This window comes from Pseudorasbora parva, chromosome 3 (assembly GCF_024679245.1).
Source record: "Pseudorasbora parva isolate DD20220531a chromosome 3, ASM2467924v1, whole genome shotgun sequence".
Classification (NCBI taxonomy): Eukaryota; Metazoa; Chordata; class Actinopteri; order Cypriniformes; family Gobionidae; genus Pseudorasbora; species Pseudorasbora parva.
In genome coordinates this window covers 57,560,462-57,585,847 of record NC_090174.1, presented here as the reverse complement: position 1 = coordinate 57,585,847, position 25,386 = coordinate 57,560,462, and the positions used below count along the sequence as shown (strand labels likewise).

The 25,386-nt window shown below is 39.9% G+C and overlaps 2 protein-coding genes across 9 annotated transcripts in view; one reads left to right on the top strand and one right to left on the bottom strand.

Moving 5' to 3' along the window:
* crybb3 (crystallin, beta B3) overlaps window positions 1–25,386 on the top strand; it is a 783,391-nt gene that overhangs the window by 553,343 nt on the left and 204,662 nt on the right. The window lies entirely within an intron of this gene.
* The window catches only part of LOC137071536 (proteoglycan 4), a 163,871-nt gene that overhangs the window by 86,457 nt on the left and 52,028 nt on the right, over window positions 1–25,386 (bottom strand). For 5 of the 7 annotated variants that reach the window (XM_067439636.1, XM_067439637.1, XM_067439635.1 and 2 more), the window contains one exon: window positions 4,326–4,400. In XM_067439636.1, coding sequence (XP_067295737.1) covers window positions 4,326–4,400 — 75 coding nt within the window. Of the gene's footprint in view, window positions 1–4,325; window positions 4,401–25,386 lie in introns of those variants that run through there. The other 2 variants (XM_067439639.1, XR_010904443.1) reach the window with 1 other exon arrangement.

Sequence of the window (25,386 nt, the reverse complement as noted above, 5' to 3'; positions counted from 1 at the left end):
GCTTTATCGCTGGGACCGCTCCGTCAAAAACACACTTCTTTGGTATGATTTGGTAAAGTCCTGTGACAGCAGTGGCGTGTAAATCCATTTTGAGACGCAACTGAAACGATGTTGTCAAGCTTCCCGTCATTTCTGCGTTCAAATCGGTTCAAATGCAGCGCTGCCTTCCCGGAATGCTGTGCTGAAGCGTTGAAGTCGCTCGACGTCACCCATAGGAATAAAGTGGAGCGCGGCGCCACATAAGTGTTCACGGACGACTGGATCTGCATCTGAGAGACTGTTTACGGCGTGCTCTAGTCACGCGCGCGCGCACCCTACCGGGAGAAGAGCCCGTACAGCCCATAAAAGGACCTTCCGATCTAATAACGTCAAGTCGACCCATACTCGAAAAAAACTCGCCGAAACTTGTGAGAAACCGGAAGGAGTATTTTTGACACAGAAATACTCCATCAAACGTCCAACATTAGTTTTTGAAACTTTGTCTATGTTTAGGATGGGAATCCAAGTCTTTAACAGTGTAAAAAGCTCAGTATGCATGAAACAGCATTTCACCCCCCCCCCTTTAAGAGACTAGGGACAACCCTTTTGGACCACTTGCCTGGTGCGCAGACCGGTTAAACTATCAAAAGTGGATTCGGACATCCCCTAAGTGCACCTGCGCCATGTGCTTCAGACCATGCGCTCAGATGGTTAAAATATGGCCATCAGTCTCTCTAAACCCCTCCTTTCTGAGAGCCTACTCTACACTGATTGGTCAGATAGCCCAATATGTTGTGATTAACCGCTTACAGTGAAAGCTGGAAACAAAACAACTATTATCATATCTGAATTTCAACTCTGGATCTTCCTCAACACTTGTACAGTGATATGAACAGTAGTGATGGTGTCAGTTTTATTGTTTCAGTTCGAGCCTGATTCCTCATCCTTTTGAAGTGCATTCGAAATGGATTTGCTATTGCAGCACAGAAAAGAACCAAACTCTTCCAGGCCTCAGCTACAACTTCAGTGTTTGAGGATATGGCAAAGTAGACGTTATTAATAGGCAGCCAATGAAGACCATGGATGGGCACTACGCACATTTGTTACAGTGTTGCATAGGTACCAGTATATAACAGAAAGGGAGACTACAATAACTGATGACTCTTTTCAGACCTTTTACCTTCTTAAACAGCACTTTATGACACACTACATTGAAGGTCATATTTGAAAAAGCATAATGGGGCATTTTAACTACTTGTTTTTCTTTCATAAGAATAGGGTGTCATTTGTTCACATTACTTATATATTTTAAATATATATTTTATAGTAAGTACTTTACTTTGATTTTGAAAGTCAGATCCACATTGCAGCATATTCTGGACAAAAATCATTCACTTAAAGACAGAAACAGACTGTCTGGCCGATATGTAAATTGTCTTGTACGTGACGAATTGATGCAGGTAAATCTGAAATCAGATACAACCCTAAAAAAGCAGCCGAATATAAAGACACTTGGCTTGTTTACTTGCTACGGTCTCAAACAAAAACTGTTGAATATCTTTGAAAGATGTGATGGCATCAACCTTACAAACTTTGCCAAATGCAGAGATTTCTTTCTTGGAAGCCCTTATGGTAGCAGACTGGGAACTTGTAAACATGATATTGTTTCCAAGTGAACTGAGACAGGTAGACTGCCAGAAATGTGTAAAGCATAGTTCTCAACTGGTTATTTTAGTATTTCTATTGATCCTACCAGATGAAAGATTAAAGGGGGGGTGAAATGCTGTTTCATGCATACTGAGCTTTTTCCACTGTTAAAGACTTGGATTCCCATCCTAAACATAGACAAAGTTTCAAAAATTAATGTTGGACGTTTGATGGAGTATTTCTGTGTCAAAAATACTCCTTCCGGTTTCTCACAAGTTTCGGAGAGTTTTTTTCGAGTATGGGTCTACTTGACGTTAATAAGAGCGGAAGGTCCTTGTATGGGCCGTACAGGCTCTTCTCCCGGTAGGGTGCACGCGCGCGTGACTGAAGCACGGCGTAAACAGTCTCTCAGATGCAGATCCAGTCGTCCGTGAACACTTATGTGGCGCCGCGCTCCACTTTATTCCTATGGGTGACGTCGCGCGACTTCAACGCTTCAGCACAGCATTCCGGGAAGGCAGCGCTGCATTTGACCCGATTTGAACGCAGAAATGACGGGAAGCTTCACAACATCGTTTCAGTCGCGTCTCAAAATGGATTTACACGCCACTGCTGTCAGGACTTTACCAAATCATACCAAAGAAGTGTGTTTTTGACGGAGCAGTCCCAGCGATAAAGGTTCGGTCCTGCTTTGGAAGCAGCCGGTGAGTTAAACTGCTTCAAATGTCTCTGCTGTTGGCTCGTCGTGTGAGTAAACATCAGTAAACGACACGATCGCGTGCTTCGTCATTCACATGCGCTAACGGTTACTCCATTGTTGTTCTGTATAACGTTACAGTATTCTGACGTGCAAAACCGTTTTGCTTGCTACTTCTAAGGTCTAGTCGCATACAATAGTCCATAAACCGAATCATGTCCTCATACACTGCGGGTAAAGACACAGAAATGTGGAGAGGCCACTAAATACAGTAACTTACATACCACAGAGACGGACGTCCTGATGTTGCCGTTTCTCCTGTTCAATTTATTTCTCCCTCAGATTTGATTGTGGATCATTATCTGTATTAGCTGAGATAGATGGGTTTCTCCATGCTTGAGGACGTCACCGCTTTGCGCGCTTGTCATTCTTTAGCTCCGCCCACACGATACGCCTCCAGGCGCTCGGTTTTTTCCGGAAAGACTCGGTACAGCCTATATTTCTTTTATAAATATGATACAACTAAAGACTTTTCGGAGATATGAAGGATGCAATACTACTCTATAGGTACTCAAGATTGACATGAGATTGACTGAAACTGAGTGTTTAAATTGTGTCAAATCACCATAGACTTTGATTAAACACACAACGCTAGCCAACGGATGACAGAACAAACAGTGCGTTAACTAAATATTTTTAGCTCGTTAAACTGGAAAAAAATGTGTGTCAATGCGTTAACCTTGGCAGCACCAAATCATTGAATTTGTGAAAGAATGGGTCGCTCTCAGTGAATTCAAATGTGTGGTACCGTGATAGGTTGCCACCTGTTAATCCGCAATTTCACTACTAAATATTCCACGCTCAACTGTTAGTGGTATTATAACAAAGTGGAAATAATCTGGAACAACAGCTACCAAATAGAAATCAATGTTAGGTGGTCTCTTAATTTTTTCCAGAGCTGTATGTATAATCTCCGGGGAATGTTTCCAGCACCTTGTTGAATCTCTGCCATGGCAAAAGGAGGTAAAGTAGCCAGTGAGTGTATATGGCCAGTTGAGTACCAGCTTGTGCTTTTGAGAACAAATGATGTATCTTATGCATCAGTCTGTGATTGGTCTTGTTAGAGCTAGAGGTTGAGACTAGTTTATTTAGACAAAAAAAAACTATTTGTTATTTAAAGGTCCCGTTCTTCGCGTGTTTTCGAAGCTTTGATAATGTTTACAGTGTGCAATATAACATGAGTTCATGTTTCGCGTGTAAAAAAACACAGTATTTTTCCACACAATTGACTTATCTGTACAGCGCTGTTTCCTCTGTCCTAAAAACGGCCTGATGATTTCCTTGTTCTATGAAGTCCCTCCTTCAGAAATACGTAATGAGTTCTGATTGGGCCAGTGCTTCCCGTGTTGTGATTGGACAGCAGCTTAGCGCACTTTTCCCTGGAAAGGTCCCGCCTCTTACCATACGGGGAGATGCAAGCGCTGAATGCGCGCTCTTCTCCACGTGGGAGAGCAACGAGACCACGCCGCCTATTTTGCGTGTTCTTATAGACGGAGGATTAGTCAACAAACGGTTCTAGTGACGTCATTACATCCCTGCACTTCCTGCTGTAGTCCAAACCGGCCGTTCGCTGTAGGCTTTGAAAGGGAACTTCTGTTAAATAAAATATCTCGCTTGGCATTGAACTTTGAGCTTTATAATTTTACAGGTATTATTTATGCTCTAGCAGCAACATTTCACACTAACTAAAGTTTGAAAGATGGAATCTCAAAGAACGGGACCTTTAATGTATTATTCACCAGGATATTAAAACCTAATAGTTTGGCTAGGACAGGTGAACATTTGCCCAGTAAATGGCTTCACACAAACTCACCTAAAATGCATTTAAAAAACTTTCCATATGACTTTCACCCAGGCATATGTCCATGTGAGTGTATTTGTGCAAAAACTCAGAAAACATGTATTTCTACGCATAAACACATAGAAAATAAGGCTGTCTTACCTGTATATGATGCAGGCGCAGTCTCTGCAGGTGCCACAGTTCTCAATATCCTGTCCCGTTCGGTACGAGTGTCTTCTGAAACACACAAAACAACAATAACCAGGGGTTTTTAAAGCTATGAGCATGTCATTACGGAAGAAGGCCTACTGATGAGAGTTATTGGTGGATTGTTTATAGCACAAGGCTGTAAAATTGTAGAGTATTTTTGAATCAAACAGCGCTGCGGTTACGACAGAAGCAGCTCGTGTTCGTGGCGTCCTTGATAAATGACTCTTCTGAGTGTCTGGCAGTTATGTAAGAGTGAGTCACAGCTAATAGGACTATACTATCATTCTGCTTAATTAAAAACACTGTCATTCGTGTGTGTTTATATATTGTGAATGTGTGACAGAAGGCATATTTTGGAAGTTTGCAATATGGAATGTTCCATCAGGTATTAGAGCCCTCTTCAGGAAGTTAACCAACAAATGGATTAGCTATAGTTGTCTCTGCACATTAAGGTGGGAGAAAGTGTATTAGCATTGAAAGAATTACCCACTTCACCTCTTCGTTTCGCAGTTTACTACAGCAATGTACATGATTTCACATAAACGACAGGGTTCTGATAAAATAAAAGTGAGTCCTCTCTGTGTTTAAGGTGACAGGAAGACTATATGCACGCATGTATACGGTGTCACATACGGTGACCGAGTCTCACGTGGGATAACAATGCTAGCCTGATTTAGCAGCTCGGCACAATGGGGACTAATTACACATCACAGATTTCCGGAATCTTCCTCCTCTCCTCTCGGCTTCTGGAATTAAAAAGCTGATGGTAATCCTGAGGCACTTGAGCAGCGCTTAAATAATCCACAGATGGGAATCAATCACAGAGAGGGTTTATGTAAAGATCTTTCATCTATTTTTTAGTAACCATGCTTTATATTTAGAAATGCCTGCACTTTACACAAAACATTTATCTTCTAAAAAAATCTATCTATCTATCTATCTATCTATCTATCTATCTATCTATCTATCTATCTATCTATCTATCTATCTATCTATCTATCTATCTATCTATCTATCTATCTATCTATCTGTCAGTCCGTCCGTCCGTCCGTCCGTCCGTCCGTCCGTCCGTCCGTCCGTCCGTCCGTCCGACAGTTTTAACATTAAAGTCAAATGTTTTTAAAGGTCATTGTGTAGCTCTCTCCTTCTTTCACATGCAAACACTTAAACACACGCGCACACACACACGATCAGGCCAACAGTGTCATTAAAAGCCGTTTAAAGTCTCACCTTAATGTGTTCACAGGGGACAGCCTAGTCATTTGTCATTACCAGCAAAGCGACTGTGTGTGTGTGTGTGCATGTGGGTGTGTTCATAATTTGAAATAGCCTAAATAAAAGAGGAATGTAGTAAAATATTCAATGGCCTGACAATTTCATTACACAGAAACCATTACCTTTTGAACTTAAAATAACAAACAAAAGATCTTACCTATCAGTGGATCATAATAAGTGAAGTTATTGCCCATTAAATCCTGTTTGGTTAAGATTGCAGCGATATTGTTAAATTTAAAATTCTTTGTTCAGACAACTGCATTTAACTAGATGGGAACACACTTGACATTCTGCTGTTTTTGTGTAGTTTCAAGTAATTAACTCAAAAGGCAATATTTTAAGGATCAGAGCGCATGATCTGAAGCGTCTGGCGCAGGTGCACTTAGGGCATGTCCGAATCCACTTTTGCTAGTTTAACAACAGACAAAAAATGGTCGGTGTGCCAGGCACATGGTCCTAAAGGGTTGTCCCAAGTCTCTTAATGAGTCATGGGTGTGTGTTGGCAATAAACCAATTAGAGTCTCTCTCCCATTCCCTTTAAAGGTGCCCTAGAATGAAAAATTGAATTAACCTTGCCATAGTGAAATAATAAGAGTTCAGAACATGGACATCACATACTGTGAGTCTCAAACACCATTGCTTCCTACTTCTCATGTAAATCTTGTTTGTGAAAAACACCACGGAAAAAAAAGTGCTTCTCAATATAACGCCAACCTTGACGCAAACATTTTGGGATCATTTATATGCACGCACCCAACATTTTCATCTGTCCAAACATGTTTATTATCAGGCGGAACTGATGGAGCCGAATCATTGAGATTGCAGGTAAGGACACTCGAGGATAGTAAAAACCTCTCTCATGACACACGTCATGTTCAGGCTGTGCATGGGGACTGTTGTCATATGTCAACAGTCATGGTTGAGGTTTATTATAATCGGATACCACAACAAATCGTTCGTTTGTTCGGCCCATTTCACGCAAGCTTCGCTCAGTGTCTTAAACTGAAGAAAGGGGACACTGTATTCCTGCAAGAAAGTAAGTAGCGATTTTATCCACTTACTTTCTGTTTAAACAATTTCTGATTAAATTGAAAGTTTCTTAGAGAGACCGCATTTTGTCTAGATGACGCAAGGTGCTTACAGTAACAATAGGAAACACCAAGTACCATACAAAACTAAATAGTGTGTCTAATGACAAAGGGCAATATTATTTTGTATTACAAAATACAACCGTAGATACGCTGCTTAACGTACAGATCATTCACTCGATCCTTCTAGCAAACGTCACCTCTTCCACCATAAAAGTTAAAACGATTTTGTAAAAATATAAGTTACATATTTATATTTTTGAGAACTGAAGTAGGCCTATGATGTTTTTGCATGCTTGTATTTCAGAGTACATCACAGTCACTGTGGAACCTTAGCCTACATTGTGACTAACGTTATATAAACATGCAATATCGTTGACGAAAAAAGACAAGTCTAAAATGTAGACTGAATACATCGCAAATGGAGATTGATAAAATGCATCTTCCTAGTTTATTGGTGTTTTCAGATCGTCGTGCGCGAGAGAGAGCTTGCGTGCATATGGTTGCCAGATTTTACATGTTTAGGTAAAACACCAGATGTTTTCTTTTCACAGAAAAACTCTCTTTGGGGGATTTAAATCTGGCAACCGCACGAACGCGAAGTCTTTCTCGTGCGTGGATGATCTGAAAATACCAATAAACAAGTAAGCTGCATTTTATCAATCTCCATTAGAGATGTTCTGCTTAAAGTGTCATTCAGTCGGTCTGTGTTCTGTCAGGACTCACGAGCCGCTTCGCTGAACAGCTGAACTGCTGTGAGCTGCTGAAATAAGCCAATCAGAGCAGAGCTCAACATTAATATTCATGACCCTTCCAAATAAGGCAAAAACAGAGCATTACATCCTAGGGACAATTTATAGGGTTGTAAATGGACCTGTGAAACTGTATCTGGACAATTTTGCCCTTAAATAAGCCACATACCCTCTACGTAGATCAGAGAACAATTTAACATATTTCAAATCATTCTAGGCCACCTTTAAAAGCTAGTTGCACTTGCAACATGGCGGATTCGCTTTTTAACACATGAATGGAAACAGAACGCTTCTCCAGAAAGTAATCCTTTTATTTTTAATATTTAAAAATGTTGGTGAGCTGCTGTGTGTCCCTGTGTGTGTAATAAGCGTTGTGTATGTACGTTGTGCACCCGCCTGTAGGCGCATATTACTTACAATCTCTTTAAATAACACAAAAAAGTTGCGCAATTGACTTTAGAGCAGGTTTTTGTTGGTCAGGGGTGCAGTCGTTTTCAGTTCCTCAAAATGGCAACGCGTCAACAATGCGCCTGAACACATCTTGCTTTCAGACCCATAGGCAAACAGATGGATGAGAGTGCATTTACTATTTAAACATGAAACATGCAGGACATGAAAATGATAACTGCGTCAAACACTTGCAACCTGGCGTCGCATTGCACCGGGTGTATGATAGGGCCATAAACTGGAAAGTTGCCTTTTACAGAGTTGCATCACAATGACAACTTTTGCACAGGCACGATTGACAATTTTGCGATATAAATCATTTTTTGTGAAGTTTCTTTTTGCTCTGAAACAAGAAAAATGCTCAATTAGGAAATGCAGCAACAGCTGCTAAATGATCAGAGGATTGATTAATGACATACTTCACGAGAACATCTGAAAATTAGCCCGAGTGTTCTTAGATCCATTCTCTGCGATGACCTTTCAGTGTTAATTACTCTGAGAGAGAGACGCCACAGGGTGTTTTGTGTAAGGTTGAATGAATTATCCTGGTTTTCCTGGTTAACTGAATACAGCTGTAGAGCAGATGTTCACACCATATCTTACATGGCCGTTTTACGTACTAATGGTCAGTTGATTCGTAAAGTTCAAATTTGAAAGACCTTAGACAGTCCCCATTTAACAACGACAGTACAAAATTACCACAGAGTGACTTGCTTTAACAGGAACTTTAGACAAACTAAAAACCAACAAGAGAATCAAATTAAGTGAGAACCCATTTACACATCATAATCACATAATGCAGCGCTCCACTCCACATGCTAAAGATTCCTGAACGCATCTTTATAAAGAAGACTAATCATCTTTGATAGTGCGATTGTAATGACATGAAATTATGCCATTATCCTCTTTCTGTTGTTTTCTCCCATATTGCTTTCATTGTGAAGAAGTTAGGCTCGCACACATTTAGCAGAAGAAAGCATTTTCATATTTCTTGTCTTTCCAGTTATTAAAAATCATTGATTTACCCAAGCAAGGCTCTTTACATCTATCAATTCATGAAATATGCATAACCTTAAATGTATTGTTGATGAAATTATTTCTATAACAAGCAAAATAATTGTTCTGTTCACACTTGCAATTCAGAACAACTGTCTTTACAAGCACAAACATTTTGTGTTCCTTTTTTCATGCATGTTAATTTGAGTAATTTCTAAACACGTAAGCGCTTCTAGCTTTCTCAACTAAGAACAAAACCATGTATCGCAAAGATTGCCTAAAATGAAGCAATTAAGTCTTTGTTTGAAATGCAACAGTGAATCTCTCCTGGGCAACCTTGCAGAGTAAAACAAGCTTTCCAGAGTTTTCAGGCACGCTTTGAAGCTGACGGTTTAAAAATAAGGGGCATCTACGAAGAAAGATGCCGATCCAAGCAGTTTATAAGTGCAGGATCAAGGCAATCCTTGTAAGTGTGCTGTGTTAGCCATCTCATGTATACGCAAATCAGATCATTATTGTTTGCAAGCTTAAAAAAAAAACAGAAGCTTCTAAAAACAGAAGCTCATGGGTTACATCACAGCAAAAGTTTATGGACAACCCGGGAGGTAGCACAGTTTAGAAATGGACACGTCTGAGAGTTTTGGCAAGCGTATTTTTCTCTGCTCAACTGAACCCTGGAGGAGAAATGCTGTCAGGTTTGAGAAACATGCAGTCAACAAGCTGATTGTTGAGTGTGATGGACAGCAATGTAATGCCACCAATGTAGTGCATCAAAACTCAGAAAACCTGGTGCTACGATTACTTTAGCTATAAATGACATATACATTTGCCTAAGGGACATGGGGAACTACATTAGAATTCACATTCGATACTCCTCCAGACTGCTTTCTACAACAGTGTATACTCAGTACTGCAAAGCACCCATTTTAGGCATTTTTATGGCATAAAATTGACATTTAGAGATTGATTCATTGCGTTGTGGAAACCAAAAATATAGGACTAACGCAAAAGTAGTGTGTCATTCATTTAACCTAGATGCATATGCAGAAACTGAGATATACTAATATATTTAAAGGGGACCTATTATGCCCTTGTTAAAATCATTGATTTGGTTTTTGGACTCTACTAGAATATGTTTTCATGATTGAATTTGCAACAAAAAAAATTCAGTCAGGACCACTATCATGGACAATGGACAATTAGCGTATAGTTTGGATTTGCGGTAGGGTTTCAGTTCTGGGCAAGAACTCCCTGCGCATCCATGCAGCCTAGCATGGATAAGAGCAGCAATAACCCCCCAACGGTAAACAGAACAGAACCAACATGATGTATTGCAGATATCATTAATGTCAATATTAACATAATTTTGGGAATTTTGTCTGATTCAAGGGGAATCAGAATGCCAAATCCTGACTGACGAGAAGAGGAGCTGGGGATGGAGGAGGGTAATTACCTCTGGAGAAACTCGATAGCTGCTGATAATACTGAAGGAGCTTATATTTGTATTGAAACAATGATTATTTTTCTCCATCATGCCCTGATGGAGTTTTGGTTCCTTTCCACTGTCGCCTTTGGCTTGGCTTGCTCAGTTGGGGACACTAAAATTTTGGCATTTTCAACTAAACATTCAAATAAATAAAAAACACTAAATTAACTGTATCAGCTATATTACTGATCTGCCCACATTGTCGCTATATGATCAATTGAAATGAGTTGACAACATCACTGTTTTCTTCAGAACGACTACATCAATATTGTCCTGTTTAACACTGTGAAGCTACTTTGAAACAATCGTCATTGTAAAAGCGCTATATAAATACACTTGACTTAACTATATATGTATGCTGTGATAGACATCATCTTCCTATAGGTATGTGATCAGCTGATGTTAGCTAGATTAACATGACTTGCCAGAACTAATGCTATACATTAGATTTTTTTTCTACAACTTTTACATTATTGCAGCTCCTCTCTTCCTCGTCTGTCAGTAACATTCTGTTTAGTTCCTGTCTCTGTGAAGCCCCTCCTTCTGAAATGTCCAATGGGCTCTGATTGGTCGACTGGACCAGTGTGTTGTGATTAATTAACTGCTTTGAGTGTATTTGAGATATGGCCACCCCTTACCATAACTGCAAATTTTAGCACACTGCTAACAAACTCAACCAAGCCCCGCCCTTTTATTTTGCATATACCTTGGGTGGGATAATTGTGACGTGTTTATTCCTAGCAGAAAACTCAGGACTACAATGGAGGCGTTTCAGTGAGTTCAGAAACAGTACTCCCTTTGGAGTGACTGTCACTTCCCTGAGCTAAACTCGCTGTTATGAGGCTATAGTCTGTTGTTATGGAATTGCTTAGGTGTTCTGAGTGGTTTCCCCATTTTCAAGTCCCCATGACATTCTCACCTCTTTATATGGCTTGAGACCCACTCTCATCTAAGGTATTTTTCCCCCACCCATTTTATCAACTGCCAGGCATAAATCGCTTAGTAAAGTAATAGCACCTGTCCTCAACAAGATGCAAGAATATAGTCACAGCTAAAGGATGTTGTTAGTCATGATGCACAGCAGAGTCTGCAAACCTTTTAGCTGTGACTACATTCAAAACACTGCAAGCCCTCAAGAGCCTTTTTGCTTTTCAAAACCAAACATAGGCTCATTGGAAATGCATGCCACAGCAAAAACATACAATCCACTGCAGTTTAGTGGCAGTAAAACGCCAACAACGTTACTTTTCGCTCAAATTATGATTATGGGGCAGATTAATGGGGATTAATAAAGACGTAGTTTCCTTACACAATATGACATTAAAACAATTTGATCATAGTGCATGATAAGTAAACTGCATCACATAACTAATATTCTGACATATTAAAGGGGTCATGAACTGAGATCCAATTTTCTCTTGACATATAAAAGGTCATTGTACTATAAAAAAAATATTCTGTAAATTTCAGAACTCAAAACTTTTTTATAAGGCATTGCCTTCTTTGTGATCCTAACATTAAATGGTTACTTCACCCAAAAATGAAATTGATGTCATTAATGATCCGAATCATGAATCAATACGCTGATTCATGACCGTTTGAATCTTTATTTGAGGATTGAACACAAACGCGGAAGAGAAGACAATGCTGAATAAAGTCATAGTTTTTGTTATTTTTGGACCAAAATGTATTTTGGATGCTTCAAGAGATTCTAATGAACTAACTGATGTCACATATTAACTACTTTGATGATGTTTTTATTCCCTTTCTGGACATGGACTGTATAGTGTGCATACACTTAGATACGCTCTTGAACTAAATATAAAATATCTTAAACTGTGTGTGAAGATGAACGGAGGTCTTATGGGTGTGGAACAACATTAGGGTAAGTCATTAACACACATGGGACTTGGGACTTGAGACTTGGTGACTTGGACTCGAGTCGCTATTTTTATGACTTGTGACTTGACTTGACAAAAAGACTTGACTCGGACTTGGAAGTTACAGACTCGGGACTTGACTTGACTTGAGACACAATGACTTGAATGACTTGAGTGTTAATCACATCATATTTTCAGTTTGAATATAAAATATATAAATAATTTTTTGGGTGAACTAACCCTTTAAGATCAGATTCTGCAGGTAAAATTACAATAATAAGGTGACTTGACTTGAACTTGGCTTGACCTACTACAGGACTTGACTTGCTTAGGAAAAAAATACTTGAGACTTGAAGGTTAAGACTTAATGGGTCCTGCACACTGTGCGATTTTTCAAAATCCTTTGCGAATGTCCCTTGTCAGACTGTACGAACATGATCGCCATGTCACACTGTAAGATCTCAGTTGACATTAATGTCAGACTGCACGATAGTGAATGCGCGCTAAAAACGGACGCGCGCAAGAAAACTCACCCGGAGTTCATATCATCAATGAAGCTGCATTACACGCGGGACTGAAATGCTGGCTACAAATAAATCTCTAGCACTCGTTTTGGTCATAGTTTGTCTTGAAAAACGGAGATATTTGACGGTCGTCGTAGGAGAAGTCACACTGCAGGATTCTGTGCCAAATCTTCTGACACTGCCAGAATTTCATCTGAGGTAAAATTTGATTGCAGCGCTCATTAATCGGCAGCCGGTGAACATGTCAAACTAACGACCAAAGACGTCAGACTTAAGCCTAGGATCAGAGGAATCTTTTAGGATTTGCTAAATTTGTCCCAGACGGCCAAATCGCGGCCAAAATCGCACAGTGTGCACCCGGCTTAAGACTTACTTAAGACTTGCACATGTGTGACTTGGTCCCATCTCTGGTCATTAATGACATCAATTTAATTTTTGGGTGAACTAACCCTTTAAGAAAGCATGAATGAACTTTATTTTTAACAAAGATCCAGTCAGATCACATCAGCAAGACTGTGGAATCGTTTTGAAATAAGACACCGTTTGGCACAGGCTTTTCAGAGAGACTGAAAATAAAAGATGATGATGCCGTGTCAAATTATTCCAACAGTAATACATTTTTTTCAAATTAAACGTTTGATTTCGCTTATCGATTGTGTCCACATTTAAATGCGATTTTAAACCTTTCAAGCTCAAGAAGATGAGAACGTGAACTAACTTATGCTGTTTTCTCTGAGCACACATCAGAAGCGCGCACATAGAAGAGCTTGTGAATACTAAATTGAGTTCTCTTTTGTGTTTTCTTGCACTTCAAGGGACAAATACACCTACAAATATCCATGTAAGCAGTCGGTTGAGAAGAAAACGTGAGTAATGGTACACAGAGGTCATGGTTCGGTACATACCTCAGTTTTGGGGTGATGGTTTGATACGAGTTTGGTAAATCAAAAAAAAAGCAACAAAGCCCCAATGCTAGGTTTCTTTCATTTATTTTGATGTGTTAGCATGAGTGGGCTCCCTCATTAACATGTCCACACCCAGATTCCTGATTCCTTAAAATAAAAAATTAAAGAATTGTGTATTTTTGTTACTCTAATAATTGATAGATTGACCAATGCTCTGAAGTAAAATGCTATGGCTGTTTTCAAACTCATTTGTTTGATTAACATGTTGTGTAGTCTACACTTTAATTTTCTTTGTGTGTGAGAGTTCATTAACATGCGGAGATAGTGACGGACCCACAAGTTCGAAATTATGCTTGAGAAATGACAGAAAAGATGACAAAGAAAGAGAAAAAGAGCCTACTTGACTTTTCCAGGAGGAGACTGCGAGTGAAGCGACACCTGAGGCTAATAACGTTTTCCCTGACACGCATATTTCATCACTGGACTTCCACAATATAATCAGCCCAGTGCCAAATGATTTTGTCTCATTATAACAGCGGAAACAACGTAAAATTTTCCATCATTTATGGTCATACAGATAAAAGTAAGACATTCAAAACTGTCCCTGTTTGTGAAGATAGTGGAGCGTGTCACAAAAATTAATTGACACTCGTACAGCGAGAATTGAAAGCTGGATTGCCTGACTGTAGTGACTGACTGTATTCATCATCTGACTGTACGCACCAAACCGTGATTTCCCGTACTGTGACAGTTCTGGACGAATAAATGTACAGCTACACCCCTAGTATTGTCACAGTTGGTGACCCAGGAACAGACTGAAGATTCAGAAGGTCAAAATCAAACATAAACTTCAATCTTAACTTCACAGGAACATGCAGACAGGCAACAGAAACACAACCTTACATAACAGTGACTAGACAAAGACTGAGTGAACAAGAGGAACTTACATAGTGAACACAAACAAGACAATTAAACAGACACAGCTGAACTAAATGAACTCATAATGATGGTGTCCATGGAAACAAGGAGTGGCGGAAAATTGAAAACAGGAACAAATCAAACACAAGCAAAATAAATTGAACATGTGACAAGTATCAGTATAACGGATCCGTGCATTAGGTGTTAAAGGCCCACTGAAGTGCCTTAAAAAGCATGCAGCATTATTCAACGCGTTGACATCATTTCCCCTGAAATGGCTCCAACTGTAAGCAGCTCCTCCCATTTTAAATGTAAAGCAGCCGATAGCGTTTTGGTTAATATCAGTTTGACTAGAGCCTTTCTTTTTGGTAAAGCCACAGTTTCCTTCTAATCTCTAACCATTTATTATCATGACCTCCACCATATTGCTTTGAAATACAGCATATATCAGTCTGATATGTTTTTTTGTCTGCGCCGACTCACGCATATGATCCGCTCTGCGCTCTCGTGTCTCTAGTCAACAGTTCTGGTCTAGACCATGTGTGTGCGCTGCAGCGGTGCGTGTGAAACTAACGTCAAACCAGACTTTATTCGTCTCAATTGAAAGCATATTTACACTGTTTGAATCGCTTCCTATCGCATATATAGTGCACAATGTGCCATTCACCATGTAGAAATAGTACATTTATGAACAGCTGACCGATTTCAACTGTAGGTTCAGCGTCTTTTTATAGTGTAGGGGGCGGGGCTTCAGATTCTAGAGACCATTTGATTGGACAGAAGATGTAATGAGAAACTGAAGTAAGCGGTCATGTCAAAAAAAGCTGTGATCGATTTTAACGGAAGTGAGAGACTGTAAGTTTTGACTGCTTATATCTCCTAAATGCAAACTGTGTCATTGTTTTGGAGCACACTAGCTTATTCATAGTCATACTACATTTTGATTTCATAAATGCTGCCGTCTGTGTTTTTATTGTTAATCAACAAAAGAAAATGAAAACCAATCACTGCTCTTGAGGATTAATCTATATTTTATAAACAAAAAGAAAACTATGCAGTGTTTACTTGTTAAGATGACTGCTTACTTGTGTTTAATGTTTACAAAATTTATATAAGTAAGGCTAGTTGTTTTTGCGGTGGTATTTTTATTTGATCGATAGGCAAAAGTTCCTTGTGTACATTTTTTCCCCATGGGTTTCAGCTGCAACCTAATGTTTTGCAAAAAGGCACAGAAGAAATATGTTTGATATCATCATTTATTTATTGTTTACCTTATTGAAATCTAAACTGGGAATCGATCAGAATCAGTATAGCTTAAATTCAACAATATTTTTATATTATATTTGTAACAATATACTGTGAACTGAAAGTAAACCCTGTGCACTAGACTGTAAGCTGCTCTTGGTGCAGAAACGAGTGGCCACATGTTTACAGTCAGCAGCCCACATGACAGGCATGATAATGTAGCATCCTAATCTTATCCTTACTCACTGACTTTGGTCAATCCCTCTCTCCATCCCTCACTCGCTTTTTCAGTCTCGTTCGTAAGAGTGAAATGAACGAGGAGCACTCTGAAATAAACAGATGAGGTTGAGTATCAATAAGTGAATCATCAACCTCTGCCCCTTTATTAACAACACATGTCAAGTCAATATGATATTTACAGTGTGAATGACTTTAACGTCAATCTGAATGAGAAAAGGTTAAACTTGTGTTTTGGATGCAGTGCAAGGAAGGAAATGACATTTTTAAAGAAACATCCCAGGTTAAATTCCCTTTAAGCTCTCAACAGCAAGCGTGACATGACGCAATTCCACAAAACTTTGACTCGTCCTTCAGTGTGTAAAAGCAAACAGAATTAAGTGTGCAATCGAAGTTCACAATTTTCAAAAAAAATTGTCTGTGGCAATTGACATGATAAATGCATTAGAAGCAAAAAAACATCCAAACCAAAAACAAAATTGCATCCTCTCTTCTCAAGGACACAGAAAAATTCAGCCTGGTTTAGCATCAAATATTCAAGGCCGCACTAATGAACGGTCTCTTAGGAAGCCAAGAGACTCTCTAGCTAGTGTATCGCAGTTAATGCGGTAAAGATTTTGAGTTATTCACCATTTATCAGGTGCGTTTTATTGAAAGCGGTGTACAGCACACTAATTGAAGAGACCGTCCCCTAGGAACTAAGCGCATTGCTGTAGGGCACAATGGTTATTGACCGCAGACCATAATCTCTGTGTAATCAAGTGACTGTTAATGTGCTTTACTTCATGTTTTGGTGACCAAAAGCAGTGCAGTGAAATCTTTTGGCAATGTGCTACAAAACAACTAACTAACAAACGAACAAAAAAAACATCCAAACCAAAAACTAAATTGCATCTTCTCTTTAATGGCTTGCTCAGTTGGGGACACTAAAATTATGATACAAATTATTCAAATAAATATACAAATAAAATTAGGTCTTATTTAATTCTATAAACTATAATACAGATCTGCCAACATTGTCGCTCTGATAAATTAAAATAAGCTGATAACATCACTGTTTTCTCCAGAACGACTGTACAGCCAAATCTAATTCTGTTGTAATATTGTCCAGTTTGACACTGTGAAGCTGCTTTAAAACAATCGTCATTGTAACAGCGCTATATAAATAAAGTTGATTGATTGATTGATAAACAAAATGGAAATGGATGGAACTTTCTTGGTGGCAGTTGTTGAGGAAGAAACAAGCGCTAAACGGATGCCTTTGGGGCATGTGTGATTAATTACGGTGTCTTTACCGCCACAGCGGGAGCATCCGTGTGTGTTTTGTTTGCGCCCTAAACCACACTAACTGCTGGATAAACATATGTCTCTGGAGTGATTCTGCTTGGACATTTAACCTTGCATTATACATTTCTGAATGCACTGCAAGGTGCCATTGACTGCTGTAATAAATGATGGAATAGTTTTGCTATAATTTATAGTGAAAAGAAAGATCCCTATGCTCTACTTCAATGCTCACAGTTTGTCCAAAATATAATAATCAATAATTTTTAGAATATTAAATAAAATAATACAAATAAAAAATATTTTTAAATAAACAAAAATATTTATGAATAAATAAATATCTAATAATTAATTGTTACATTCTCACACTGCAATGCAAATAAATCAACACAAATAAACCATGGTCAATTCAATAAAAAAATTTAAACATATATATATATATAAGACTTTCATCATTTGATTTTGACAGCACATTTAAAATAAAACTGATCAATAAAAGCAGCATATTTAAAATCGTGTCTACACAGCCCGGTCTCATGAAAGTTGTATCGTGCAATGTATATGCCATCCATCCATTATCTTCCGCTTATCCGGGGCCGGGTCGCGGGGGCAACAGTCTAAGCAGAGACGCCCAGACTTCCTTCTCTCTGGCCACTTCCTCCAGCTCCTCCGGGGGCACCCCGAGGCGTTCCCAGGCCAGCCTGGAGACATAATCCCTCCAGCGTGTCCTGGGTCTTCCCCGGGGCCTCCTCCCGGTGGGATGTGCCCGGAACACCTCCCTGGGAAGGCGTCCAGGGGGCATCCGAAATAGATGCCCGAGCCACCTCAGCTGGCTCCTCTCGATGTGAAGGAGCAACGGCTCTACTCTGAGCTCCTCCCGAGTGACCGAGCTTCTCACCCTATCTCTAAGGGAGCGCCCAGCCACCCTGCGGAGAAAGCTCATTTCAGCCGCCTGTATCCGGGATCTTGTCCTTTCGGTCATGACCCACAGCTCATGACCATAGGTGAGAGTAGGAACGTAGATTGACCGGTAAATCGAGAGCTTTGCCTTACGGCTCAGCTCCTTCTTCACCACAACAGACCGGTACATCGCCCGCATTACTGCAGATGATGCACCGATCCGTCTGTCAATCTCCCGTTCCATCCTTCCCTCACTCGTGAACAAGACCCCAAGATACTTAAACTCCTCCACTTGAGGCAAGAACTCTCCACCAACCTGAAGTGAGCAAGCTACCCTTTTCCGACTGAGAACCATGGCCTCGGACTTGGAGGTGCTGATTCTCATCCCCGCCGCTTCACATTTGGCTGCAAACCGTCCCAATGCATGTTGAAGGTCCCGGTCTGAGGTTGCCAACACGACAACATCATCTGCAAAGAGCAGCGATGAAATCGCGTGGTCCCCAAACCGGACACTCTCCGGCCCTTGGCTGCGTCTAGAAATTCTGTCCATAAAAATTATGAACAGAACCGGTGACAAAGGGCAGCCCTGCCGGAGACCAACATGCACCGGGAACAAATTTGACCTACTGCCGGCAATGCGAACCAAGCTCCTGCTCTGGTTGTAAAGGGACCGTACTGCCCTAAGCAAGGGGCCCCGGACCCTATACTCCCAGAGCACCCCCCACAGGGAAACTGATCAATAAAAGCAGCATATTTAAAATCGTGTCTACACAGCCCGGTCTCATGAAAGTTGTATCGTGCAATGTATATGAAAAAGCTAATTTTTGCATACATACACTCTCAGAAAAAAAGGTACAGTGCTGTCACTGGGGTGGTAAGGTACAAAAGTGAAAATGTACATCTTTGTACCTTACTCATCCCTAAATGGTACATATTAGTACATTAAAAGGTACATATCAGTACTTTAAGAGTGCAAATTAGTACCTTAAAGGTACATAGTAGAACCTTAAAGGTACAAATTAGTACCTTTTCGATTTTGTACCTTAGGGTACCGACCCAGTGACAGAAATGTACCTTTTTTTCTGATAGTGCATGATATGCACTTTATAGCGTGTAATATGCACCTACCCACACCACTAATCCTACCCGAAGGGGTTTATAGTGCGAAGCATATACATGCAAAAAAAATTGTTTTCCGTAAATTTCACGATAAATACAAATCGTGCTATAGACACACAGTTTCATGAGATCTTGTTGGTTTCAGTCAATGGCAAAGAACAGGTGACTATCAGGTAACACATTACATCACCCATAAAATGTCCCTACTACCTGACAGATATTAGAAATAGGAAACTAGCCAATCAGAAACATTCTGTGCCTGTCAATCAAAAGATTCAGGATCAAGGCCATGCAAATTAGCCAATCAGGAGCCTAACCAATCATAAACATTCTGTGCCTGTCAATCAAAAGATCCAGGGTCATGGCCTATGCTTTTTAACCGATCAGGAACAATTCCCTAATAGTTCCCCTGAAGAATATTTAATGGGTTTTATAATGGGATGTTTTAATTTATGAGTAAAATAAAGCCTGTGGTACACATAACTTTTCACACTCACACCCCCAAACGTTTTCAAAAAGCTGTGTACCTGTGTGCGTTTTTGGGTTAATGGGTGTGCGTACTTTATATTGTAGAACAAAACCTCAAAGTATATCGTCAAGTTATGTTTACAACAAAAGTAAAATAAAAAATAAATACCCTTAGGGAAATCTCGAGTTAACCGGGGCAAATTAGTTCCAGGTTTTGACGTCATCCCAGTGCCACTAAAATAGCTACTTACAGCACTTTAAAATGCAGCTCAAACATTATAAGTTAATAAATCTTTGGTTAAACACATTGCATTTGTATTGGCATTCACAAAAAGCCTGCCTGAGTGTGTTTTAGCTGGCTTTGTGTATTTGTTTTTTATTTAGCTATACATTTGGGGACAGAATAGCTGAAAGAATGTCCCCCAGAAGTTAGCTAAATCTGTTAAGACAAGAAAATGAAAAAACATGAAGGACGACCTACAGCAAAAAGGAAAATGGTTCAAAGAAAAATGAAAACGGCTGCATTACCATTGCCTAAAACAATGACTAATGTATTTTTATTACATATGCATCACTGGTATCACTACTGCAGAATCTGAAGCAACCCTTTTTAGATGTATCTGTATTCACTGCTCTGTTTCTCTTTCATGCTGTCTGACTTAAAGGAGTCACTATCCAGATAAATAACCTCAGTGTTGTAAAGTGGATATGGAGGTGCAGGGTAATTGACTTCATACTCCTTGGCTCCTCTTATGTAAACCTGCAGTTACACCACATGACAGCCACAAGATAAACACCATTTAGGAAGTGCAAACAGGGCCTGGTGGCAATGAATCAAGCCTGAATCTATTCATCCGAACTATGGATCAATAGAGCAAACCATTTCACCAAACAGATTAAAGGGTTCTGCTGTTATCACAGACGGTAGAAGCTTAGCGGAGAAGTGCAGTTTATATAATATCAATTTACAGCCAGACTGTGGCCACTAGACAAATCTCGATATTTGATATTTTTTGTTTGGATATCTTGCAGTTTGATGCGGTTCTCAATATGAATGCATATGTTTGGAAATGGTTAAAAGGGATTTTTTTCCCAATCAGACAACAAATCATTTTAACTAAACTATAGACAATTCAATTGAAAATGTTTATTACAAAAAGTAAAAAAAAAAAAAAAAAAAAAAAAAACTGAAAAACCTAGTTTAAAACCAATCAAGGCAAGTCTTTAAGGCTGTTTTTCACATTCAGAACTGCCTTAATTCTACGTGGCATTGATTCAACAAGGTGCTGAAAGCATTCTTTAGAAATGTTGGCCCATATTGATAGGATAGCATCTTGCAGTTGATGGAGATTTGTGGGATGCACATCCAGGGCACGAAGCTCCCGTTCCACCACATCCCAAAGATGCTCTATTGGGTTGAGATCTGGTGACTGTGGGGGCCATTTTAGTATAGTCAACTCATTGTCATGTCCAAGACACCAATTTGAAATTATTTGGCATTTAAACGATGCCCAATTGGCACTAAGGGGCCTAAAGTGTGCCAAGAAAACATCCCCCACAGCATTACACCACCACCACCAGCCTGCACAGTGGCAACAAGGCATGATGGATCCATGTTCATATTCTCTTTACGCCAAATTCTGACTCTACCATCTGAATGTCTCAACAGAAATCAAGACTCATCAGACCAGGCTACATTTTTCCAGTCTTCAACTGTCCAATTTTGGTGAGCTCGTGTAAATTGTAGCCTATTTTTCCTATTTGTAGTGGAGATGAGTGGTAACCGGTGGGGTCTTCTGCTGTTGTAGCCCATTCGCCTCAAGGTTGTGCGTGTTGTGGCTTCACAAATGCTTTGCTGCATACCTCGGTTGTAACGAGTGGTTATTTCAGTCAAAGTTGCTCTTCTATCAGCTTGAATCAGTCGGCCCATTCTCCTCTGACCTCGAGCATCAACAAGGCATTTTCGCCCACAGGACTGCCGCATACTGGATGTTTTTCCAGTATGGCTTTTCACGCCATTCTTTGTAAACCCTAGAAATGGTTGTGTGTGAAAATCCCAGTAACTGAACAGATTGTGAAATACTCAGACCAGCCCATCTGGCACCAACAACCATGCCACTCTCAAAATTGCTTAAATCACCTTTCTTTCCCATTCTGACATTCAGTTTGGAGTTCAGGAGATTGTCTTGACCAGGACCTTAATACATTGAAGCAACTGCCATGTGATTGGTTGATTAGATAATTGCATTGATGAGAAATTGAAAAGGTGTTCGTAATAATCCTTTAGGTGAGGTATATATATATATATATATACCGATATATACCGATCAGGCATAATATTTTGAGCACCTTCCTAATATTGTATTGGTTCCCCTTTTTCTGCCAAAACAGCCTTGACCCGTCGAGGCATGGACTTTACTAGACCCCTGAAGTTGTGCTATGGTATCTGGCACCAAGATGTTAGCAGCAGATCCTTTAAGTCCTGTAAGTTGTGAGGTGGGGCCTCCATGGATCGGACTTGTTTGTTCAGCACATCCCACAGATGCTCGATTGGATTGAGATCTGGGGAATTTGGAGGCCAAATCAACAGCTCAAACTCATTGTTGTGCTCCTCAGACCATTCCTGAACCATTTTTGCTTTGTGTCAGGAGCATTATCCTGCTGGAAGAGCCACAGCAACCAGGGAGTACCATTTCCATGAAAGGGTGAACATGGTCTGCAACAATGCTTAGGTAGGTGGAGCGTGTCAAAGTAACATCCACATGGATGGAGGACCCAAGGTTTCCCAGCAGAACATTGCCCAGAGCATCACACTGCCTCCACCGGCTTGCCTTCTTTCCAGGACGATAGTGCATCCTGGAGCCGTGTGTTCCCCAGGTAAGCAACAGTTTTGAATGTCATGTGCCAACTGTTGGTGCTTTCGGTGGTGGACAGGGGTCAGCATGGGCACCCTGACTGGTCTGCAGCTATGCAGCTCCACAACAAACTGCGATGCAATGTGTATTCTTACACCTGTCTATTAGAACCAGCATCACAATTTGGACCTTGTCAAACTCGGGACTCGATTAAAAAAATTAATCTAATTAATTAGAGGCTTTGTAATTAATTAATCGTAATAAATCGCATTTTAATTGCATATAAATATTTGACCTGAGAACAGTGAGAAGTAATTTTTCACATGTATTTTTAGTATACCATTGAATAATGACTCAATACATAAGCTTAATCAACAAAATATTGTTTATTGATATCAGTCCAGCAGACCAGTGCAATGTTTGCCATTAAGTGTAGCAAAAGCATATTTGTGATATTTGAGGCTCGATGTGCTGCGGTGATACGCTAATTCCTTGTTGTATAGCTTGCACACAACCGTGCTCTTGTCGACGCTTCCATCCTTTCATTTTTTAAAACAAAATTTCCCATCCACGGGGCCAAGCAAAGCGGTCTCATCAGCTTCTTCGTTCAAATGTAAGCTGGTTGAGCAGCCATTGAAATAAACATCCATGCCAGCATGTTGCTTTAAAGAAGGGAGAAAGAGAGAGAGTTTCCTAATATGCAGGTGTTAACTTCCAAATGTTAACTTTGAGCTTGTGTCTTGCTGAGATCTAGACTACAGCACACTGAGTCATGTTTATCGGGTGGGAGGGAGAGTGTCAAACGCAGGGCTGTTTATCGCTCTCAAACAAAACACACTCACTGAACCAGCTATTGCAACTCAAAGACAAAACAAACAAAAACATAGTGCTAAAAGTGTACATAATGAACATAAAAAAATCAGAAACAGTCAAATATAGTGGGAATCAAAAGTCTGAGACCACATGCTTACATTTTGCATTTGAACAAAAACTTTTGCAACTTTTAATTCACAAATGATTTTAGCAGCATAACAATTTAAATGGTTACACTTTAAAATCAGGTCCCATTTTTGAATGCAACCATATAGATACATTAGCAAATAATGAGCAATACATATGTTACACTATTAATTAATCTTCGTTAACGTTAGTTAATAAAAAATACAACTCTTCATGTTAACTCAGTGTATGACAACTCAATTAATTATTTTGAAATTCCCATTAACTGAGGTATGCTAATGTAACTAATAATGTTAACAAATGGAACCATATTGAAAATTATTGCCAATTAAATTAAATAACTGAAAAGTTCATGTTAATAATTTACATGAACAACCGTCTACACAGAAGGAGTTAAAGCTGATTTTCTTACATTTTTTCAAAAAACTAAAACTTTCTGCTCAGATATAAATGTAAGATCATCTCAGATTCTCAGTGTGGTCTCAGACACGTTCCTCTCCAATGCATTTCTACAATGTTTCTGAAAGAATCAAAACATCACACACGTACCGAACGCTGACCACATTTCCAGATGGGCGAGTTATGTTACCCAAACAACATTATCCATTAAACCTCACATTTGTGCTCGATTACATCTGACAGCAGCGGCGTCTGATTATCCAATCTGTTCTGTTGGCCGCTCCAGAACTCTGATGGCTGTGTAAGCCAGGAGCTTAGAGGTATCAGGAGCCTCGCTGATCCACGGCCTTGTTTGTGTTCTCTGACGTGGCTCGAATGAGCCACACACCGGGCTCGGATAACAGCCTCCTCACCCACCACCATCTGTGTTGATGTAAAATAACCCTGGATCGACTGATCCCGGATCAGTTTCCTCCTCTCCATTCCGTTAGGACTGAGGTTCAGGAAACTGATCCTGGAACAAGGCCTTATGGTCAACGCCTACTCAAATTAGCCTCCAAAAATGCAAAAGCCCCAAAGGTGTGGGAGGTAAAAACAGGAAAGGAACACTCTGTTGAACACAACAACATTCAATGATGGTGGTGAACGCTCACTCAATTAAAATTTCTGTCATGATGACAACTCTTGCGAGTGTCCGGCATGGTAATGAATATGACGATAGCCGCATTTCCACTGTCACTACCGGGGCTTGATCGGGCCTTGTTGGGGCTTCCTCTGGGTTAATAGCCAGGATTTTTTGGCCCACCGAATACCTCGGTCCAAAGCGGGCCGGCTCGGGCTTGAGGAGTGGTAATGAACAAAGGCGGAGCTTATCTTTGGTCTGGAGATGGTAGTATGCGAATGAATTCATATACCAGCTAACATCAGTATTTAAGACTTTTAAAATAATTGTAGCTTAAATCTCACTTAAAGACAGCAGCGAGTGTTTGAAATAACTTCTTTTGTGATCCAATGTGGATTCTGGTCACTGCATAAGACAGAAATCTTTATATATGCAATGCAAAAGACTAACCATTACTATTGTAAACATGGTAAATACAACCACATGAAGAAAATAAGGCTATCACAATCGTGTATTTATTTCATCTGTCAGTACGTCTTGTCTCTTAACACCAGACTGTCTGATATTTAGCTCTGCATATGTCATCAAATAAAGCAACTCCGGTTTTTTGGGAGCTTCCTCTGTCTCTGTTGAAAATATAACTGTCTTGGGAC